Genomic DNA, 19,502 nt, shown 5'->3' on the forward strand with positions numbered 1-19,502 from the left:
AAACTGGTTTGAATTGGTGGTCATTGAATCAAACGAAGTGCAGATGTCAAAGACTGATCGGCTCCTTATGAATTAGTGCTTTATAAAGATTTCTCTCGTGTTTATTACTGTAGTATGATGCTGAAATATAATTGTTTGTGTGGGGATCGTGACTGAAGCATCGATTGAGATGCTCTTTGCCCCGATATCCTGGCAAGTCGAGAGGCCACGCCCCCTGTTATGAGGGGTGGGTTCAGGGGAGGGGCTTGAGGTTTGCGTGAAGTGGGATGTAGCAGTTTCACTTCCTGTTCACATTACTTTATCATGCGTTTTTTTTAATGGTAGAAGTTAATTTAAATCTATTACATGCTTGGAAGAAAGTGTATTCCATTCAGTTCCAACATTGATTTTGAGCAAATGAATACATTTAGTTATATTTATAATAAATACAATTATGGCACAAGTTGTTTTCCCCTTTTATTCTATTCTATTCCAATTGCATATTTTTCATTCTACATTTCAGTTCATCTGATTTCCCTTGTGTGATCTCAGCAGTGTTATTTTAGTATTACTTAAATACTATTCTAGTGATTATAAATATTTCGATAAGCTTTTGCATTTGAACTATTAAGTAATTTTCACTTTTGTCATTTTTTTTGTCATTATTTCAGTTTTCATTTTTGTTTTGATTTAAAAATAGTCATCATTTATTAGTCATTTTTAATATTTTGAATTAGCTTTTATTTTTTTAGTTTTAGTTTTCATTTTAGTAATTTTTAATTTAGTAAAGTTTTATATTTAAAAAAAATGTTTTTTTTTAAGTTTTATCTTAATTTTTCATTTTAATTTTAGCTTTGGTATGCTTTTCTTATGCTTTTGCCACGTTTTATTTATATCTATATAGCGCTAATTTATCTTTATTCTACCTTAGTTTTTAATCATTTTAGCACATATTTTATCTATCTGCAAACTAGTGAGTAAATCAGGTTTGATTTACCAGAAAAAAATCTCTCACCTGACACTTGGCTCTTGTGTACAGACAGAACTGTTTAGTGGAAAGTCACGCATAGATCATCACGCCAACCCTTTATAGCACAAACATCAGTCATCCGTGTCTGACCACAGAGCCCTAGATTGATTCTGAGTGTGTGTAGGTGTGTGTTGACTGCCACCTCCTCACCTAACCATCCTGACATTGGCAAATTTCTGGCCGTTCCTCTAGGAAATTCCCCTCACACAGTCATAAAACACCTCAGATATAAAGCAAATCTCCGAGGGCCGCTGTAAACACACCGCTGGGCTCTGCCGGCTGGTCCGGCCATAAATTCACCAACATCCCATCATCAATCTCCGACTGATTTGGTCGCTTTATCCACAGCTGTGTTCATGCCCCGTATCTTCACACGCGATTGATTTTTCACCTCCTCACGTAGTGAAGAGTTATTGTCTCCCACGGCGTATCTGTTTTCATGTAGCTCTGCAGATGGAAAATGCTCTTTTAGAGTTGTTTTAGATAATCGCTTCCTTAACATCTCTGGATTTTGAAAAAAATATAACCGGTTTTGCATGGTGCTACAGTGTAACACTGAGTTTGAGCAATAATAATACTAGTGATATTTGCTATTGCGAACTCCACTAATAAAAGTCCTTTCTGTAATAGTCTCCACCAACTAGTGCTTCATTAATCACCACCTTGAAATATTGGCATACGTAACCCAAACAGAAGAGATATCATCCCATTTATCCAGCGGAAAAATGGAGATGTGTATTAAATCCGAGCTTTTGTTTCAGAGCCAGACGTTTTCGCAAATGCTCATCTAGACAGTCGCAGGCAGCGGCCATCAATAATGCAAACTTTAATAAAAACTCATTTCGAAAGCACAAGCTGAACCTCTGAATGGATATGACTCATATCGGCGAGATCTGCCATCCAAAACATACTGGCATGAGCACAGCAAACTAGACTTCAGATCATCATTTCTGTATAATGAGTTTGTCTGGAGAGGATTATTCAAAGAGATTCAGTCTGACGGACTGTCATAGGTGTTAATAAGAGAGATAAGCAGCATTACGACTGAGGAGCATGATTAATTGGATGAGTTTTCTGTGATGCAAAGGAAAAACCTTCACAACGAGCATTTGGAATATAATGGAGTTTAGAACGATGCTTTGTGCCTACTCTCCATTCTGAAGATTTTGTACATAATTCACAGACGTATAGTTTAATAATACACTGTTTTTCTATTGCAGTCTATTCCACAGAACCTGGAGATCCTCCTCTGCTACAAACACCGCTGCTGACCTCCAAATCTGGCATCCAGCAGATCATTGAATGTTTCCGCACAGGTGCTGTGTCTGTTTTGCCTGACCTCTGTTTCCTCTCTTTATAATCGTGCAGTAGAGCAAACGGTTAGAATGAAATGGAAAGAATTTATGCGCTAAGTCAGTCTAACCACCGCCCTCTTGCGCTTCCTTGCAGGTACTGCACAGCTGAAACACATCCTCCTCAAAGAGGTGGACACCATCTTTGAATGTAAACACTGCCGCAGTCTCTTCCGTGGCCTTCCCAATTTGATCAAACACAAGGAAATTTATTGTTTCACTCGAATGCCTGAACCTGATGGTCAGTATAGCGCTGCATTTCTACTTCTCGTTCTCTCCAGAAAACCCAGTCTTAAGTATTTTTCATTGATGTATGGCAGTATAGCACAACTGATTGCAGTTCTGCCCGTTCATAGAGTTGTTCACGAGCTGTTGTTTTGGTAGATTTTATAACTAGCAAGAAAGCTTTGAGTTCTGAAACTTACAGGATGTTTTATAGCACAATGACATCTGTATATATCAAAAGATCGAGGGGGTTCTCCATTCATCTCCCTTTAATAAACAGATAGCTACTTTACCTTGTAGTGCTGTCAAATCGCAATTCAATCAATTTGTCTGGTTAAACTTTGCATGTCAACATATTTCACTGTACAATGGTTTATCAATGGTCCATTTTTCCATAAATGGTCCGAGTGAACTTGGTGTAATAAATATTATAGTACAGCTACATAATATCCTTTTTCTATAATATGGCCCCTGTTACTAAAGTATACTTCTGGTTCCAGGCCCTTCTGGAGATGGCAAGAAGACCGTAAAAGAACTTCTTGAGGCTATCTATCCCCGATCTGATAAAGAAGAATATATACTGAAACTGGAGCCCATTGCTGGTAACCAGAATGCTGTGTACCAGTACCTCTCCAAAGAAGATGACCTGCCACCTTCATCTCAGAGCCCAAACCACACGACCACAGACAGCTGGAGACACTACCACTCCAAGGAGAGCCAGGAGCCGTACTCGGAGGAGGCCCAGTTAGAAGAAGAGGAGAACAATTTTTCAGATGACGAAGATGAGAATGAGAACATGGAGAAAGGAGAGGACGATGCAGAAAAGGGGCATCAGGATAGTGAAGAACCTGAGGAGACATCAGAAGAAACTTGTGACAAAGACCTGGCCCCATGCAAATGCCTCATTTGCAACAGGACTTACAGAGTTCGAGGCCATCTAAGAAGACACCTACGGACTGTACACAAGATTGTATCTTCTGGCTCCAAAACCAACTCCAGTGATTCCAAGAAAATGCCCGACGGTAAAGCTCCAGACACTCCCAGCAGTAGTCCCAGCTCTTTGTCTGACAACCAGAAGAGCCCAAAAGAGGACAAGGTCTCGTCCAAGCCTCAATTCTCCATAGGCTTTGACTTTAAGACACGCTTCTGCAAGCTCTGCAGGCGCACCTTCAGCTCCGTGCAGAACCTGGAAAAACACATTGAGCTGCACACGGATAATGGCACGGACTTCTTTGTCAAGTTTTACTGCTGTCCGCTCTGCCGCTACAAGACGCGCCGCAAGAGGGATGTGTTACGCCATCTCTCAGAGTTACACAAGAAGAAATCGTCCTACCTGAGCAGGATCTCCCAGTCGCTGGAGAGCTACTCCGTCAAGAAGCCAGCTGAGGTCGTGTTGAACAAAGAAGAGGAGATAGTTCAAGGTCAACAAGAAGAAGCGGATGTCCACCTCACCCACACTTCACCGTATCTGACACGCAGGAACTTGTCTCCAAAAGCTCCTGGCATAATTGGAAAAAAGGCCAACAAAAAGAAGCTTCACAACGAGGAAGTGAGCCAAAACAAAAAATTAAAGCCTAGTAGCCCAAAAGGGAGTGCTACCAAGAAATCCCTGCACGTGTGCAACATCTGTGGGCAGAGCTTTAAAAAGACAAGATACCTAGGGTTGCACAAGAGAAGCCACCTGAAGTCTGCAATCAGGAGCGGAGGAATCAGAACGAGATCCAAGGTCATGCTTTGGTGAGTGCCTCTGAAGCAATGTGCTCTTTTCCAAACCATTTACTTCCTCCACAGGTACTGTAGGTCCGGGGTACTAACTGAGATAAAGCTTCATTAGTAAAATAATATGGAACACTCTACCTAGGGACCCAGCTAACAGGAAACTTCTCACAACTTTTTAATATAAATATAAAGTATTTCTAGTTTTTAAATGATAACCTAAATAACTGAAAGTCATATACACCTAGGATGGCTTCGGGGTGAGTAAAATATTAAAAACATTTTAAAAATAAAACATTTTTGAGTGAACTATTCCTTTAATAAGGATTTTGGACATGTTTATCTAATGTTACAACTTTCATAACGTTCAGGGAACATTCAAAAGTAACATTCCTGTAATGTTAATGATGTTATTCCCATAACCAAGAAAAATATGATTATAAAACATTTTAAAAATGGAATGTTTTGAGCAATGTTTTTATAACTCAATAGCAATGTTAGTATAATGTTCTTAGGACGTATTTTTGTTAATAATAGTGCAGCTAACACAGTTGTGGAGCTCATTGCAATGCATTCTGCAGTTGCCTCCTGCTTTTCCTCTTTCTTCGAATTTGATCAAAACATCTTAGAAGCCAGATTACATCATCACATTCTACGGTTGCTTTCTTCGCAAGAGCTGCATGCAGTTTATCTCTTGATCTGGCCGAAGCATTGTAGATGTCAGCAGTGTAACGCTACCTAGCTTCAGTTCAGATCCTCGTGCTTAATTGGGAGGGAGCTCGTGATGACTTAAAAGGCTCTCTAGGTAGGGAGCTCGCTAGGTTGCGTGCAGCTGTTTCTTGTTTTCTAAACTTCGCTGGTACAGCAGATGGTATGTTTTGTGCTTTGGCTGGCGGATTGCTACCGCAGCCTTGCTGTTAATGAATGAGAGAAATCCCAGGGTGGACTTCCTGCACGGAAGAATGAAGCATGGATGCCACAGCAAGGCCCCGGAAATTAGGCCGCCCCGGTCTCACCTCAAGGTTTAAAGAGCCCTTGGGGTGCCGGTTGAGCGGTGAGGGGGGCTTCTTTAAGAAGCAATTAAGATAACTCACCCGTGTCCTTGGAAACAGCGCTCGGCTCAGCCGGGCTGTATTAATCACGCCGCTCTGTCACAGGACCAGAGAGACAAGAGAAGCTCTCTGATCTTCAAATAAGGGTGACAGAGCTGCCTTGGGTATACATGTCCATTTTTTGACTTGCTTTTTTTCCCCATTAATGCCCCATTTTCTCCCTGTGGTAGAAGTCCACATGTCAGTCTGACAGTTAGCGTTTCACTCGCTCCTCTGGGTCTGTCCTTGTGTTTGTCTCTGGATCGCAGTAAGTTACAAGCAACATAAAAACACATGAAGGCTGGATTACCCCCCCCCGCTCCCAGTCGACATGTGGCAGATTTTTAAGTGATAATGTACCGGAGTCCATTCAGTGGCTCAGTCTCTTTTCTGAGGGAAAATATACACAATATACTGGTACCGTATCAGAGGATTATTGTACAATACTATTTAATTGTTTAATAGTTTCAGAATTTAAAATGTTTTTGTTCAGATATTTTTCTGAGATGCAACTATTCGAATATCTGTCAAAATAAATCGAAACACTTCACCCTTAAAGTTGTCCAAATGAAGTTCTTAGCAATGCATATTACTAGGTTTAAATATATTTTAAAAGTATCTTTATTGGAACGTGATCTTTACTCAATACCCTAATGATTTTGGCATTAAAAAAACATGGCATTTTCACCCATACAATGTGTTTTTGGTTATTGCTACAAATGTACCCCAGCGACTGCTTAAGACACTTTAAGAATGTCGTGGTATATGTTTCGTATTGTGGTCTTGTCATGTCTGGGACATCATGCTAACTGTCTCTTTGCGTCTCTTTTTATTAGATGTCTCCTGACAGCGAACTGGACTTGCAGCAATTGTGGAAAGACCGTGAGAGTCACAAAGAACATCAGAGCCGCTAAACAAGCAACGATACAGTGCTGTGTTAAATGAGTTAAATCATAAGTGGGGTATAAGAAACCCTCAGAAATGTGTGTTTGGGCTTTTAGGAGCTTCTCCATCATCCGCGCGGGAGGCCGTATGTCAGTGTAACGGTACAATGTTTTCAGCTGCGCTCTATTAACCATTTATGAGGGCTTCTGACCATTCTCAGGTATGAGAGGAAATACGTATGCTTTCCATTTCCCCGCTGCCATCAATAAGATTTGACATTTCCATCCAGAACTAAGTAGACGTTTGTTCCAGGATCTCGTTGTAGCAGGTTTAGCCTCGGGTGGAGCTTCAAGGCACACACGCTCTTGGTGAGAGGGTACTGAACGTCGACTGTTGACACCCATCAGGCTCATTGGCATTCAGTGCAGTCGTACGGAGGAAGCTTCTTTTCTGTTTCTCTGAAAACGGTGGACACTGAAGACCACTTGAACTTGAGCTTCTACTTCAGTTATATTAAGGGGAAGGAATCTTTTATGTTTGATCTGGGGAAGATAAGCAGTTGCCCTTATATGAACTGCAGGCCGACGTTAAATGCTTTCCGTGAAAATTTTAGTTGCCTTTCTGCTGCATTAATCAGTTTTAGATGCTTCTTTCGTTATATTTCTCTCCTCATTTGTCAGTTAACATTTTACAGAAAGCTTAAAAGGCCTTCACAAGCATTCACTGCAAATCCAAGTTTCTTTTTTTTAGCCTTCCGGAGGCTTGACGGATGCAAGTTGGTAGAAGTTTTATTTCTTATTGTTGAATTGAATGCATTGACCAACAATAAACTGAGAAAGCGACTACGTGCATTGATGTTTTTTTCTTTTAAGGCATCTTTTGTTACCATGTAACAGCTTCTGCTAGAAGTTTGTGGCAGAACGAATAGAGGTTTGTGAGCTTTTCCGTTTTCTTATGGTTTTCACATCATATTATTCTGATCGTATATGGAAAATGAGACTTTAAATGTATTATCGATTATACTTTTAGAAAGGTTTAAGATGATTTAATCCCAAAGTGATGGAGTATATCATATTGGCGTTTTTGAGACCACTAGAGGGCAATAGTGCACTATTTATAAACCAGCTGTCCAAGCGCATTACAGCCAATCCTGACATTCCCAATATCTGTTTGGAATTAGAAGTTCAGTTTATTCAGATGTGACTTTGGTTAGTAGCAGATGGTCAACCTAAAATGGCTAAAACCGTGATTGAATAAATACATATTTTCCATTACGAGCCGAAAAGCGTCACCAGCACTTGTTTGCATTCAGACTCATTGAATTGGATTCCACTGAGGTTTAAGATCGACCACATCCCAAAAAATAAAGGCGAATGGTGATCATCATGGCTCGGTAATATTCGGCTGAATCAAAACCAAAGTGTTGACGTGCGTTAATGCAGTTTTCTCAGTTGTTTATTTTAACGCAATATTCAAAATAATAAAATCGTCACATTTCTGCTTTTACTCTCTCCTTTATTCCTGCGCTTCTTCTGCATCGATTCTCGCGCACAAGAGGGGGTGTTCCCTTAATCCTTCTGAGCAAGCGTTCCTGAGAATTTTCCTTCTGAAATGAGAGCATGTTTCATTTAAGATTGCATGTGATGCACGAGAGAGAGAGAGAGAGAGAGAGAGAGAGAGAGAGTCACATTCACAGGGAGGATTTTGGTGATGCGCTGTTCAGTTCAGAACCACAAACCAGCTTCTGAGAGCAGAAAGAAGGTAAGATCTCACATCTACCGCACTTCCATGTTAGTATGCTTTAAAATAGTATTCTTTTGCTGCAAGTTCTGTGCTGTGAAAGAAAATACGGGTTGGGATGCTGTTCACGAATGTCTTTTTAGAGTACGAAAACTCGGTGGTCTAAATAATAATTGTTTTCTTGTGAAACATAAAGGAACGCCACAGTTGTTTCTTCAGAGCTTCTTTGCGTTTTATAAGATGACCGTAGTCACTTAAAAGCACTTTGTGGCTCCAGAAACTATAGTTACGATTTGAATGAGACGATTCTTGCGCATTCGTGGGGTATATAAAGGATGCAGAAGGGCTGTGTTGATTAGACTGTGTGAATCATTGCATTGCATTGCATCAAAGGAATGTGCGTAAACCCACACGCATGCATGCATGCTGATTCATACACACGGACTGCTGGGTTTTATAGTTTTTTTTCTCAACCAAAAAATGTGCGTGATTAATGCATAGGCTGGGGATGTCGCGTCTTTCTCACGAGTTGCATCTGCAGACTATAAACTCCAAATTGCACGCGACCTCGAGAAGCATTTTTTTTTTTTTTTTTTTTTTTTTTTTTTCCCAACTACAGTTGTAAGAGAAAGAAAGAGCTCTGGATTCCCACGAGACGGCTTCTCCTGGCGTAAATATAATGGGATCTCCAGTGGAAGATTGCTCTGCTTGACACATACTGATTCGTGTAAATTAAAAAGAGAAATGGGACACACTGCGTCTGCCAGGGTAATAACTCCATCTGATATAACGACAGAGGAGAGGGAAGACCCGACCTCTCATGTATTTTTTTCGAATATTAGGCTAAAGCAAATCCAATTATGCATATGCACATATACTATCATATATGCAAATGCGTTCGATTCAAACAGGCAGTCTCTGCACCAATGCGCACTGGTCTTCCCCGAAGATGTATGGAGCAGAGAAACGGGATAGTCATTAGAATAGAGCCGTATACAATAGGACAGACCTGAGTCAATTAGAATACAGTGGAGAAATATAAAATCGTCTCAACAGAACAGTTAGAACAGAGGAGTCGTTATGGAACGGACTAAAACAGTGGGGGAATGTTGTTTTTAAGGTAGTAGTATAAAGTTCACAGTAAGATCCGGGGATAATGATGGGATTTTTCCTGCGTAATCTATAGTGTCTGGGTTAGTGTGGGAATTTCAGTGGCATTTGTGGCTCAGCAGGGGGACAGAATCGCACTCGGAAGTGTGCAATGGACTTCCTTTACGTTGTAGAGTGATGCTCTTGGCGCACGGAGGCGGCAGATTGCGCAGCATGTGTCTCTCGGAAGCGCAAGGCTGCGCGTAACGTAACGACGGCTCTCCGGTGTAGAGGGGACGTGGATGTGTTTCACGAGAGGATCTCTCTGTCTCGACTCTCTGAAATGTTTCAGCTGTTTGATGTGTGCAGACAACCGTGTAAACTAGCAGCCTTCGTTTTGGAGTATAGTGCGGTTTGACTAAAATGAAAGAAATGTGGATCCATGTAGGATAACCCACGGGGCGTACCACGTTCATTCAGTGTATGTTATCAGTAAATATTAAAATAGTCTGTATTGGCTCAATTCATACCTGTTTATCTTGAAGGGGAAAAAAAATCAGTCTGCCATAACTCCCCTTGATTGCTCTCTGTCCCACTCCATTCCACAAAACTGAACTGTAAAAATCAACCCGACAGCTCCATTGTCCACAAATAGACACATTTCCTCTGACTGCAAAATGTCTTTGGTTGTCTATGCAAATGTGAGAGAAGACGGCCTTGATTTTTTTTTTTCCTCAGTGAGACAGAAATGAAAGACCACACTGAGCTCCAAATGACTGTGATGTAATTTCCTCCCTGTCAAGATGTCCGTGTGTTTGATGAGTTTGCTTTGTTGCTTGCATATATTGTGCCTGATTCATGTTTGATTTTCTCTTTGTGCGGCTACTCACGCAATGTCTTCTTTTCTTTAGATGCTTCTGAAGATGTGAGGGTTTTGGAGATTGTTTCGGAAAGGCACTTGTTTGACGTTTGTGCATCTCTTCATATCACCTGTTACCAGTCACGTGACATGTACGCCAGACATTTTTGCCTCGTGAGAAATTCCTGCGGCCACACCCTAAATGGTCAGAAGACGCAACTTCAGCTTTGAAATGGGCATGGATGTTACCGTCCGTCTGCTGCCCCATTAGACCTACCACCTGGAATTTTTGGACCTACTTTTTCTCACATTGTCCCCAAAATTCGCTGTGGATATGGATCTCCTACGCATAAGTCGGACTCAATACCAGCTCCTCCTCTTCCTCTGCTACTGGTTGCCAGTCTCCCTCCAGCGGGTGGAGACCCCGCCTATTGAGTACGCCCACTCTATCCGTCTAGACGGCGACATCATCCTGGGAGGCCTGTTTCCGGTTCACGCCCGGGGTGAGCGTGGCGTTCCCTGCGGGGAGTTAAAGAAGGAGAAAGGTATTCACAGACTGGAGGCAATGCTGTTTGCCATCGACCTCATCAACAAAGACCCAGAGCTGCTGCCCAACGTGACGCTGGGGGCCCGTATCCTGGACACTTGCTCGCGGGACACCTACGCCCTGGAGCAGTCGCTTACCTTTGTACAAGCTCTCATTGAGCGTGACGGTTCGGATGTACGCTGTGCCAACGGAGACCAGCCCATATTTGCCAAGCCAGATAAAATCGTTGGAGTCATTGGTGCGGCCGCCAGCTCTGTCTCCATCATGGTGGCCAACATCTTGAGGCTTTTTAAGGTAAGAAGGCTCAGCTTGTCCTTCTTGGGATCGGGAGCGGAATGCATCATCTGGTTCTGGTCAGCGATGGATGTTGAGTATTGTAGTGGACAATAATCAGGGCTGGGTGTAAAAGGGTGATTCCTAAAGTCAAGACCAGCCCATAATTGGCTTCTGAGATGTGGGAGTGGAGAGTTGCCAGTAACTGTTGGTCATTTGAAACCAGGCCATATGTGCCGACTTCTTCATCCTGTCATATTTGCTCTGCAAAAAATGCTTTTCTAGCCAAGATTTTTTTGTCTTGTTTCCAGCTGAAATATCTAGAAATTCTTAAATCGAGAAAGATTTTCGAGACATGATTGTCTTGGCAGATTATTTTTCTTGTTCTAAGTAAAAAGTCACTTAATTTTGGCTTCTTTTTCTGAAAACAAGACTATATCTTTTACTTGTGTACAAAATCCTTCTTGATTTGGGAATGTTTCGATATTTTGGCTAGAAACAAGACAAAAGCTTTTTTTGCAATGTGCCAACATTATAAGCCTGTTTGTGGTAAGCAAAATTACATAAGAGGTCTAAAAATGCCCTTCTGGGGACTGGAAATGGGGTAAAGACTGCAGCTGTTGTGAATTGGGTTACAGTGTAGAGTAGTGCTTAACAATCTGGAGTGGGCATTGAAAAGATGTGGAAATCTATAATCAAGGCCTGCTCATATTTGCCAAATGCAACAAAATTGTTGGGTCATCATGGCATATGTGTGTGTCTTGATCATGTTCACCAACATTATGAGGCTGTTTGAGGTAAGCAGGGTCCCGTAAGAGGCCTAGCATTGCCCTTCTGGGTCCTGGAAGCGGGACAGTCTGTAGCTGTTTGGAACGGTGGTTATATACAGAATAATTTTTCTGGGCGTAGAAAGGGAGTAGACTGAAACCTACAATCAAGACCAGCCTATATTTGTGATGAAATTGTTGGGGTCATTGGGGCATCGTGTTTGCTAACTCCCTTTGAGGTAAGAAGGGTCCCATGAGAAATCTAAACTTGCCCTGTCGGGGTCTGGAAATGGGGCGAAGTCTGCAGTTGTTGTGAATGACGGTTTCAGTATAGTGTGACATTACTCATACTTTCAGAGTTCATAGAATTATTGGCAGAATTATTCCCGCTTTTTGGCAGGTTGTATTACAATGCATGTGTATGCTTTCCTCTAGGCGTAAACAACCGCAGATCACGTTCATGCGAGTGCTTTCCCCCCTGGATGTAAACAAGGCTGATTACTTCAAAAACGTTAAATATATAACATAATATAATAATATGCATTGGGGTACTCTCTAAAATGATGGAAGACGTAACTCAGGGGAGAAGAATAGATGAGTAAATTATGTTATTTTTCTCACATGGACTGTTTTACTGATGTCTTTACTACGTTTCTGGATGATTTCAGCTGTATTGCCTTTGATGGAGGGTCAGATGGCTCTCAGATTGATGGACTTGGAACGACATGAGGGTGCGAAATTATTGACAGAATTTTCATTTTGGGGTGAACTACCCTTTAATTAGGAGCCAAAGGATCGCATGTAAAAATGGCACAAAACCAATTCATGGCTACCTTGCACAAAGTACTTAACCCTAGGTTGCCTGGGGATATTGTCCTCTTGTGCAAAGTCTCTTTGGATAAGTTTCTGCTAGCTCACTTTCTGAGTCTTTTCCAGATAGTCTTTGAAGTAGACAAGGTCTTCATAACCACGGGTGACCTCACATAACTCAAACTACCGTTGTTTGAAATATGTTGTGACAGAGAGTGTGTGCATGTTGGCCTGCAAGAATCTCAAGGCAGGATGATTTCGCAGAACAATGCCGACCAAGCTCTATTAGAGACTAAATGTACGTCTCTCTACCCAGCAGGAATATCACTGTTTCTGGGCAAATTCGACTCCGGCATTTTGCTATGCTTGTCAGTGGAAGTTAAGGGAACCAGGGGGCTCTTTCTGTGCCATTGTTCAGCAGCGGCAACCTGTTGAAATCTAGTCTTTGCTAGAAGAACACCCCCTCCAGGAGATCCTACAGGAAGGGGCTGCATACATTATGTCCCATGAAGGGTTATATCTTTGTCTGTAGACTAAAGTGGCCTCTTGACAACAATAGATTTTTACTCGTTCGTGTTTAATTAGCATTCTAAATAACACTTCGAGTCGAAGTGTTTATTGTAGTTGTCATAGGAACAACTCACGGCCGCCCCATGCCAATTAACCACACAATGTTAATGAAACTCTCTGCTGTTTATGCCACACTCATTAGCTGACCGCGATCTGACTGATTGATGTAGACGCGTCGTGCCGAACGACCCTTCCGCAGTAAATGACGCATGTCCCATACTGCAAGCACAGATCTTTTTCTGTAACACCATGTCAGCTGTCAGACTTTGATATCAGGAAGCAATCACGCTAAACAGGATTAGAAGAGACATTGAGCAAGTAAATGTGCAAGTGGCTGTGCTAGGCCTCCACAGGAATGCCACTCAAAGGCCTATGAAATGCACTGGTATTAGATACAAAAAGAGCACTGGAGTGAACGCTGTGAAATGCAAAATGGCTGGCTGCTATAGTATTCCTATACATCAACAGTCCTTCATTATTATTTATGAGAATCTGTGGCTTTATCCCTTTGGCGTTTTCCAAACGTTCAGAAGCACTGGCTGCAAATGTATTTGCTTGCTAGACTAGAGAGTTTCTAGAGTTCATTTTTAAACTAGATGCAGTCTGACACTTGGCATCGCAAACGGCATTCATTTCCCACTGCGAGCGTGTCAAAAGATCGGACCAATTATCTAAGGATCAATGCTCCGTATTTGAAACGGTTCAAATGAAAATGGAGTTTTTTTTTCCCGGCACGTTAAATTACAGATAAAAATGACCTTTGCATATTTATGTATTGTTGCAGATTGAAATTATGTGTTTTCTCTTCATTAGCAAGTCGATTTAGATAAAACAGCTCGCTAAATTGTTAACTGTAAATAAAAGCCAAACCAAAGAGCCTACTTTCCATGCCTACGCTCCAGAATTATGTGGTGAAAACTGACTTGTGCTGAAATGGGTCTTTCGTGATGAGCATGCCTGCGGTATGTTTAGCAGCTGCCGTTCATTTAGCCACTGAAAACACTTGTATGTATGTGAATGGCAGTATATGAGATGTCACCGAGAGTGCCTGCATCTCCGTGAACAGGGGCTCATGCCAACAGTGATAGTGAATGGGACAGATGGAGTTCCCCGGCAGAACTCCTGTTTAGGTAATCGCTACAGCATTAGCATGCCTAGCGAGAGGAGGGCCACAGGCTGTTAGTCCCCTGATTTCCATTCCTCTGACGGTCCCAGCGCACTGCAGGTGCAATTCAGATGCAATTCATTGGGGAGGTGATTTATCAGGGCAACCCTGCAGGTGGGGTCTCTCCGCATGAGATTTCTGAGGGCCATGAAGTGCCTCCATTTGGCGTTTGGCAGAGTCAAAGAGGAAGGGCTAACGCTCGCACACACATAATGCTGTTGTGTATTGTATTGACTGTGGAAGCGAAGGCAGCAACCTCACACGAGCGTCTGATCTGAAGTGCATTGGCGCACAAATAGCCCCACTCGCGAGGATGCTAAACTGATAATGTGGTAATAAGCAAAGTGGCTTATGCATTTAATGCACAAGGCATGAAAATGAAGTAAAAGTGTCAATTTGCAATGCGTTTTGGGATTGCTTTATCAGCAAGTACTTGTAAAGCTGCTTTTTAAATTGGCAGAAAGAAGGCTTACAATGTCTATAAAATCACTAGGGTTTGGAACAGATCCCAACACCTCCATCGGTGCTGGTGAGTTTGGTTGCTAATTAAGATGCTTGTTATTTCTTCGATGAACCCTGGATGTGAGACGGCATTTCGCTGCAGCCTGTTTTTATTTATTTAACAATTTTTAGCAATATTACATTCATTGCCAAACAATTGGCATGCATATTCATGAAGTCGGGCACCAGCGCTCCGCATTCATTGTGCATTCAGACTGAACTCTTTCAAGATCGACTAAAATAATAATGATTTTGTTCTGACTGTAGCAATCATATATTTGTAATACAAAAAGCTACAGAGAATAAGATTTGTGTTGTAACTGGAGTTTCTATGTAAGTTCTTGTAAACATTGGGGGAATTAAAACTGTATGAGCAACACGGCTGATTTTAAAAAGGGGAAAGAGGATAAACTTTATTGCTGGTTTACTGATTTTCCACATGCTTACATTAGCGTTCAGATTTCTCGCAAATAGCACAGTCTATTATGACAGATAGCTGACTTTTCAGACTGGCTTTTCACCGTTTTATCTTAGGTGTGTGTAAAGGGGTCTGTCGGGTTTTGACGGCGGTGTGCAAAATACGGCTGGATCAATAGAGCATCAATCATAATTGTGTTGAAACACACCAACCTTTGTGCTTCTGAAAGCTTGATTCAATTACAAGCCACAGGCATTGAGATTACTTGTTTATCCAGTAGCAACATGTCGCCCTGTCCATTCAGCCACGGCGGCTTTTACTTGAGGTTTTGCCCAGATGTAAGAGAACAAAGGTAAAATCGCGTCAGAGTCGTGCTGAGAGCTAAATTGGCGAGTGTAAATGTTTTTTATAAATTCGCTCTGCATCTCAGTTTGAAGTTAAAGAGAAAGACTAATGTGTCGCATTTCAACGAGAACAGCCCGTGAATTATGAATCGATTTTGTGCTTCATTACTCTAGAAAGACAACAATTAGATTAAAATGTAATTAACCAACAGATGCACATTATGTTGGGTTGAGTCAGCGAGACCGTTATCGTTAGTCTCTGCGTGTTTATGCAAAGGTCAGAATCAACCTCACTCTTCCGTGGCTTATTTAGACCACGAAATGTGCCACGGCATAAATCACTCGCCTGGCACTGTGCTATAATGGATCGTGTAATGAAGTTGGCATTTTCATAAAGTTTTTTTTCTTCTCTTATTGAAGCAACGTTCTTAAGTTCATTTCAGCAGATGGGTTTTCTTGCGAGCTGAAAATCACTGGCATCGACGCATGAGGCCAATAAACCTTTGCACCCTCCTAAATCTATTCAATTGCATCTTCTTGGCTTGAACCATCTGTGCACGGTTATAAGCTATGTATAGTGCTGGAAATTAAGTCAAAAAAATTAATTGATAAGCATGTGGTAATGCCTATTTTTGAATTTAAAAAAAAATGTAATTTTTGCAGCACAATTTTCTCTCTATTCAAAACTATACACTCAAATATAAAGGCTCTTTTTTAGCATCCGTGAACAATCTTTCACATCAGTGGAACCTCTTCATTCAACAAAAGGTTCTTTGTGGTGGAAACAAAGGTTCTTTAGATTAGAAACCCCAGGAACCACAAATGGTTGTTAACTGTTAAAAAAGATTGGAATTGAAGAACCTTTAACATGCATTGAAACTTTTCACACAAAGGTCTTATAAATTAAAAATAAAAATAAATTATTTGTTATAAGTTATTTGAAAAACGGCCTACCAAATTTTGTTGAAACCTACATTTATTCCTTACTCTTAGAAATAGATATTCTATATTGTTATTAATAGTTCTATGAATAATCTTTCTGTCAAACAAAAGGCTCTTTGTAGTGAAAATGTGTTATTTAGATTATTTAGTTACACTAACCAAAAATGTTTCTTTTCCTTTTTAAAAGAATAAAGGTTCATAATTGGCATCTAGGGTTCCGTGAAGAATCTTTTTTGCAGTGATGTGATAGAAGAAACATTTTTGGTTCCATAAAGAACCTTTCCGAGGTTCCTAAAAGAACCATATTTTCTAAGGAGGAAGATCCTTGTAATAATGTAAAAAACTTTTTTTCATTATAAGAATATTTTGTAGAAAAAGGTTCCTTGGATATTAAAGGTTCTTCATGGAAGCATACACACAAATAAAGAACCATTATACTTAAATGGTTAAAATGGCTTATTAAATAGTTTTTTGCACTGATAAACTGATTTAACTGACTTCCTGAAACTTTAGGGAGCTAAAAATGGTTCTTCTATGGTACGAATCTTTTGAAACTTAATTCGTAAGAGTGTAGGAGCTAATATTTCTACTGTTGGGCAGCATCTAATGCCATACTGCCTCGGTCTTATGGATCCCAGTCTTAAACGTGGGCCCTCAGGGACTTCATTCTCAGACGCAGCCTGCGGCGCGCAGGTTCAGGTTGAAGAGCGTCGGCTCTCAGATGCTGTGTTGGGGTGGAAACCTCAGGAGGATGAGAGCGAGGATGAGTGGGCGAGAGGCCACGGGTGCCACTTAACCATTCCGCCCGTTGATTTCCTCCATGAGGAGAATTAAGAGTGTGATAATGGACTCGAGCACAAAACCGACAGCGCGCTGGAGAGATCTCATTAGACACAACCACACACACAAATACAGGGTATAACACAGCTTTATTCAGGTAAGGTTCAGGCCTGGTTTCTACATTTCCATCCTAGTAAAGGTCAGAACAATAAAAGGACCAGAAACAACCGTTTTAGGTGTTTAGGGATGGTTTTTTTGTTTGGAATTAAATAAGAAAAAAGTGCATTTCAGGACAGCTCATTATATATTTTGCAATCTGGCAGCTAGAATGCTTTGCAAAAGTAAGACATAATGAATAATGAAAGGACCAGATAGTTTCTTCAAGACTGCAGATTTGACTGTAAAAAAAGTCTGAAAAAAATATTTACCGTCGGGTTTGCAACCAAAGCCTATGGATTACCATCTAATTTAAACTGAAAAACAGAAACAGAACATTCCAGAAGATCTGATTATACAGTTTTTAAAACCTTCTTCTTTACCTTTCCTCTTATGTATTTTTTACACGTTTGAATGATTTATTGTACTTTTAAAATAGGTTCTAAACACGAATGTGTTTTTAAACATTAGAATTTTTTATTTGTCTTTGTAGGAGTTAAATGAACGTACATGGGGGAAAAGCTACTTTTTACAAAATATTTTTATTTGCATTTTTTTTAATTGTATTTTGTACTAAATCAAGCAGTCAAGCAGTTACATAAAAAATTGTTAATATTATTATTATTTTTTTCATAGCTTTCATAGTTTGTATAATCCTCCATTTCTTCCTCAGAGTGCACAAAATGTTACTATTCTTTTAGAAATACAGATATTACAATATTGAGCAATAGATACAAGAATAGAATGCATGCACACAAACACACACACACACACACACACACACATTACTCGGTTTGAGGAAAGTGCTCCTATATTAGACGGCATTGTTTGTGCTTGGACGTCCATTTGGAGCAGTGAATCTGGAGCACTCTGGAGTCTGTTGTGACTGCTAGCATAGCGTCTTAGCTGCCCACAGTAAAGCCCATTGGGACGAAGCAGATGAGTGTGAAATCTGGTGCCTGGCTGAAAATGACTCGGTGATGGAAAGAGCAGGAAGCTTCTTCTTCATGTCCTCAAGAGACTGCTGGTAAACAACACCTCTTCCATTGACAGAGTGGCGATTTGTAGACGGAGGCCTCTCATTTCTGCTTTATGGGTTAGGCTAGACCTCTCGGCGTGCGAGATTGAAATCCTTTAGCATTTTCCCCTGTACATTTTTAATTGTTTTTCTCACCGTCGGGTCGGGCGGTTTAAGAATTGGGCTCTGCTTGCTTTTTCCTTATACGTTTTTTTTCGCTGGTATGACTTATTTTTCCTGGCCAAAACCTTGAAAGGGGCATTTTAGCACTTCTGCCTCCTTCATTCTGAAGTAATGGGTTTTTTTGAATTGAATGCGGTCTGTGCTGAACACAAGCTCAAAACATTTTCGCATTTAGTCCGACAACCTAAAACACATCAGTAATACCTCCGTGTGTTTTTTTAAGCTTTTGCTTGTCTTGAAAAAGGTCTTCGTGGACATTAAACGTCATCGCGGGTGGACTGTAAGCTTTCAGGTTTATAATTGCACCCTTGGTAATTATCTTACCTCGAGCTTTTAGCGGAAATGCTTTAAAATAAAGACTGAAAGGGTTACGTAAGCTTAATGATTTTATTTGTGGCCTACCATTACCTTTTTACTTCTGTGGATTGCATTTTAACCCTTAAACAGCAAAAAAATACTTTACTTGCCATACAGTTCAAGTATCCGATCGTTCATTTATTTGGCAATGTATCAAAATCGAAACGATTTGAGACATCAAGTTTTGTCATTAAATGAACTAATTTGCCAGTTTATGCATGGAACAAGGGAAAATATGTCATCGGGGTAAGAAAAATAAACTTAATTGAAAGATAAAGTGACTTTTATTTTATATTTTTTGCTTCAATGGCAGATATCGCACTCGAGTCACACTATATTTATTTATATAATATATTTATTATTAATTATATTTACAAACTATAGTTTATATCATTTTTAAATCAGGTTTAGTTTCAGGTTCAGCTAAATTCAAAAGCCGAAATGTTGCCTATGGCTTCGTTCAGTTAACGCTTTTTTTAAATTTTAGTTTCAGTTAATAACCTTAGGTTAGCTATAAAATGTCAGGTTTACGAAAATTGACAAAGCATGTTAGCATCATGAACCTTTCCAGGTCCCAGAGCTGTTTTTATGTCACTTTTGCAAAAATTCCTATCTGGTTTTGATCAAGGGAACCCAGCTTCCCAAAACACGTCATCGCTGCGGCACCGTTTTTTTCTAGTTTTCACCTGCTCTCCGCCTCGGCTG

The 19,502-nt window shown here is 40.6% G+C and overlaps 2 protein-coding genes across 3 annotated transcripts in view; both read left to right on the plus strand.

The window, feature by feature from the left end:
• Positions 1-7,127, plus strand: part of znf800b (zinc finger protein 800b) — an 11,026-nt gene extending 3,899 nt beyond the window's left edge. For both annotated transcript variants that reach the window (XM_043237157.1, XM_043237158.1), the window contains exons 3-6: positions 2,230-2,325; positions 2,459-2,602; positions 3,087-4,323; positions 6,230-7,127. In XM_043237157.1, the coding sequence (XP_043093092.1) occupies positions 2,230-2,325; positions 2,459-2,602; positions 3,087-4,323; position 6,230 (1,478 nt within the window). In that variant the 3' untranslated portion in view covers positions 6,231-7,127. The remainder of the gene's footprint in view (positions 1-2,229; positions 2,326-2,458; positions 2,603-3,086; positions 4,324-6,229) is intronic.
• A 775-nt stretch (positions 7,128-7,902) lies between these two features.
• Positions 7,903-19,502, plus strand: part of grm8a (glutamate receptor, metabotropic 8a) — a 141,385-nt gene continuing 129,785 nt past the window's right edge. The window contains exons 1-2 of the mRNA XM_043237155.1: positions 7,903-8,039; positions 10,019-10,807. Of these exons, the coding sequence (XP_043093090.1) occupies positions 10,301-10,807 (507 nt within the window). The 5' untranslated portion in view covers positions 7,903-8,039; positions 10,019-10,300. The remainder of the gene's footprint in view (positions 8,040-10,018; positions 10,808-19,502) is intronic.

The sequence above is a fragment of the Puntigrus tetrazona genome, chromosome 4, assembly GCF_018831695.1.
Source record: "Puntigrus tetrazona isolate hp1 chromosome 4, ASM1883169v1, whole genome shotgun sequence".
Classification (NCBI taxonomy): Eukaryota; Metazoa; Chordata; class Actinopteri; order Cypriniformes; family Cyprinidae; genus Puntigrus; species Puntigrus tetrazona.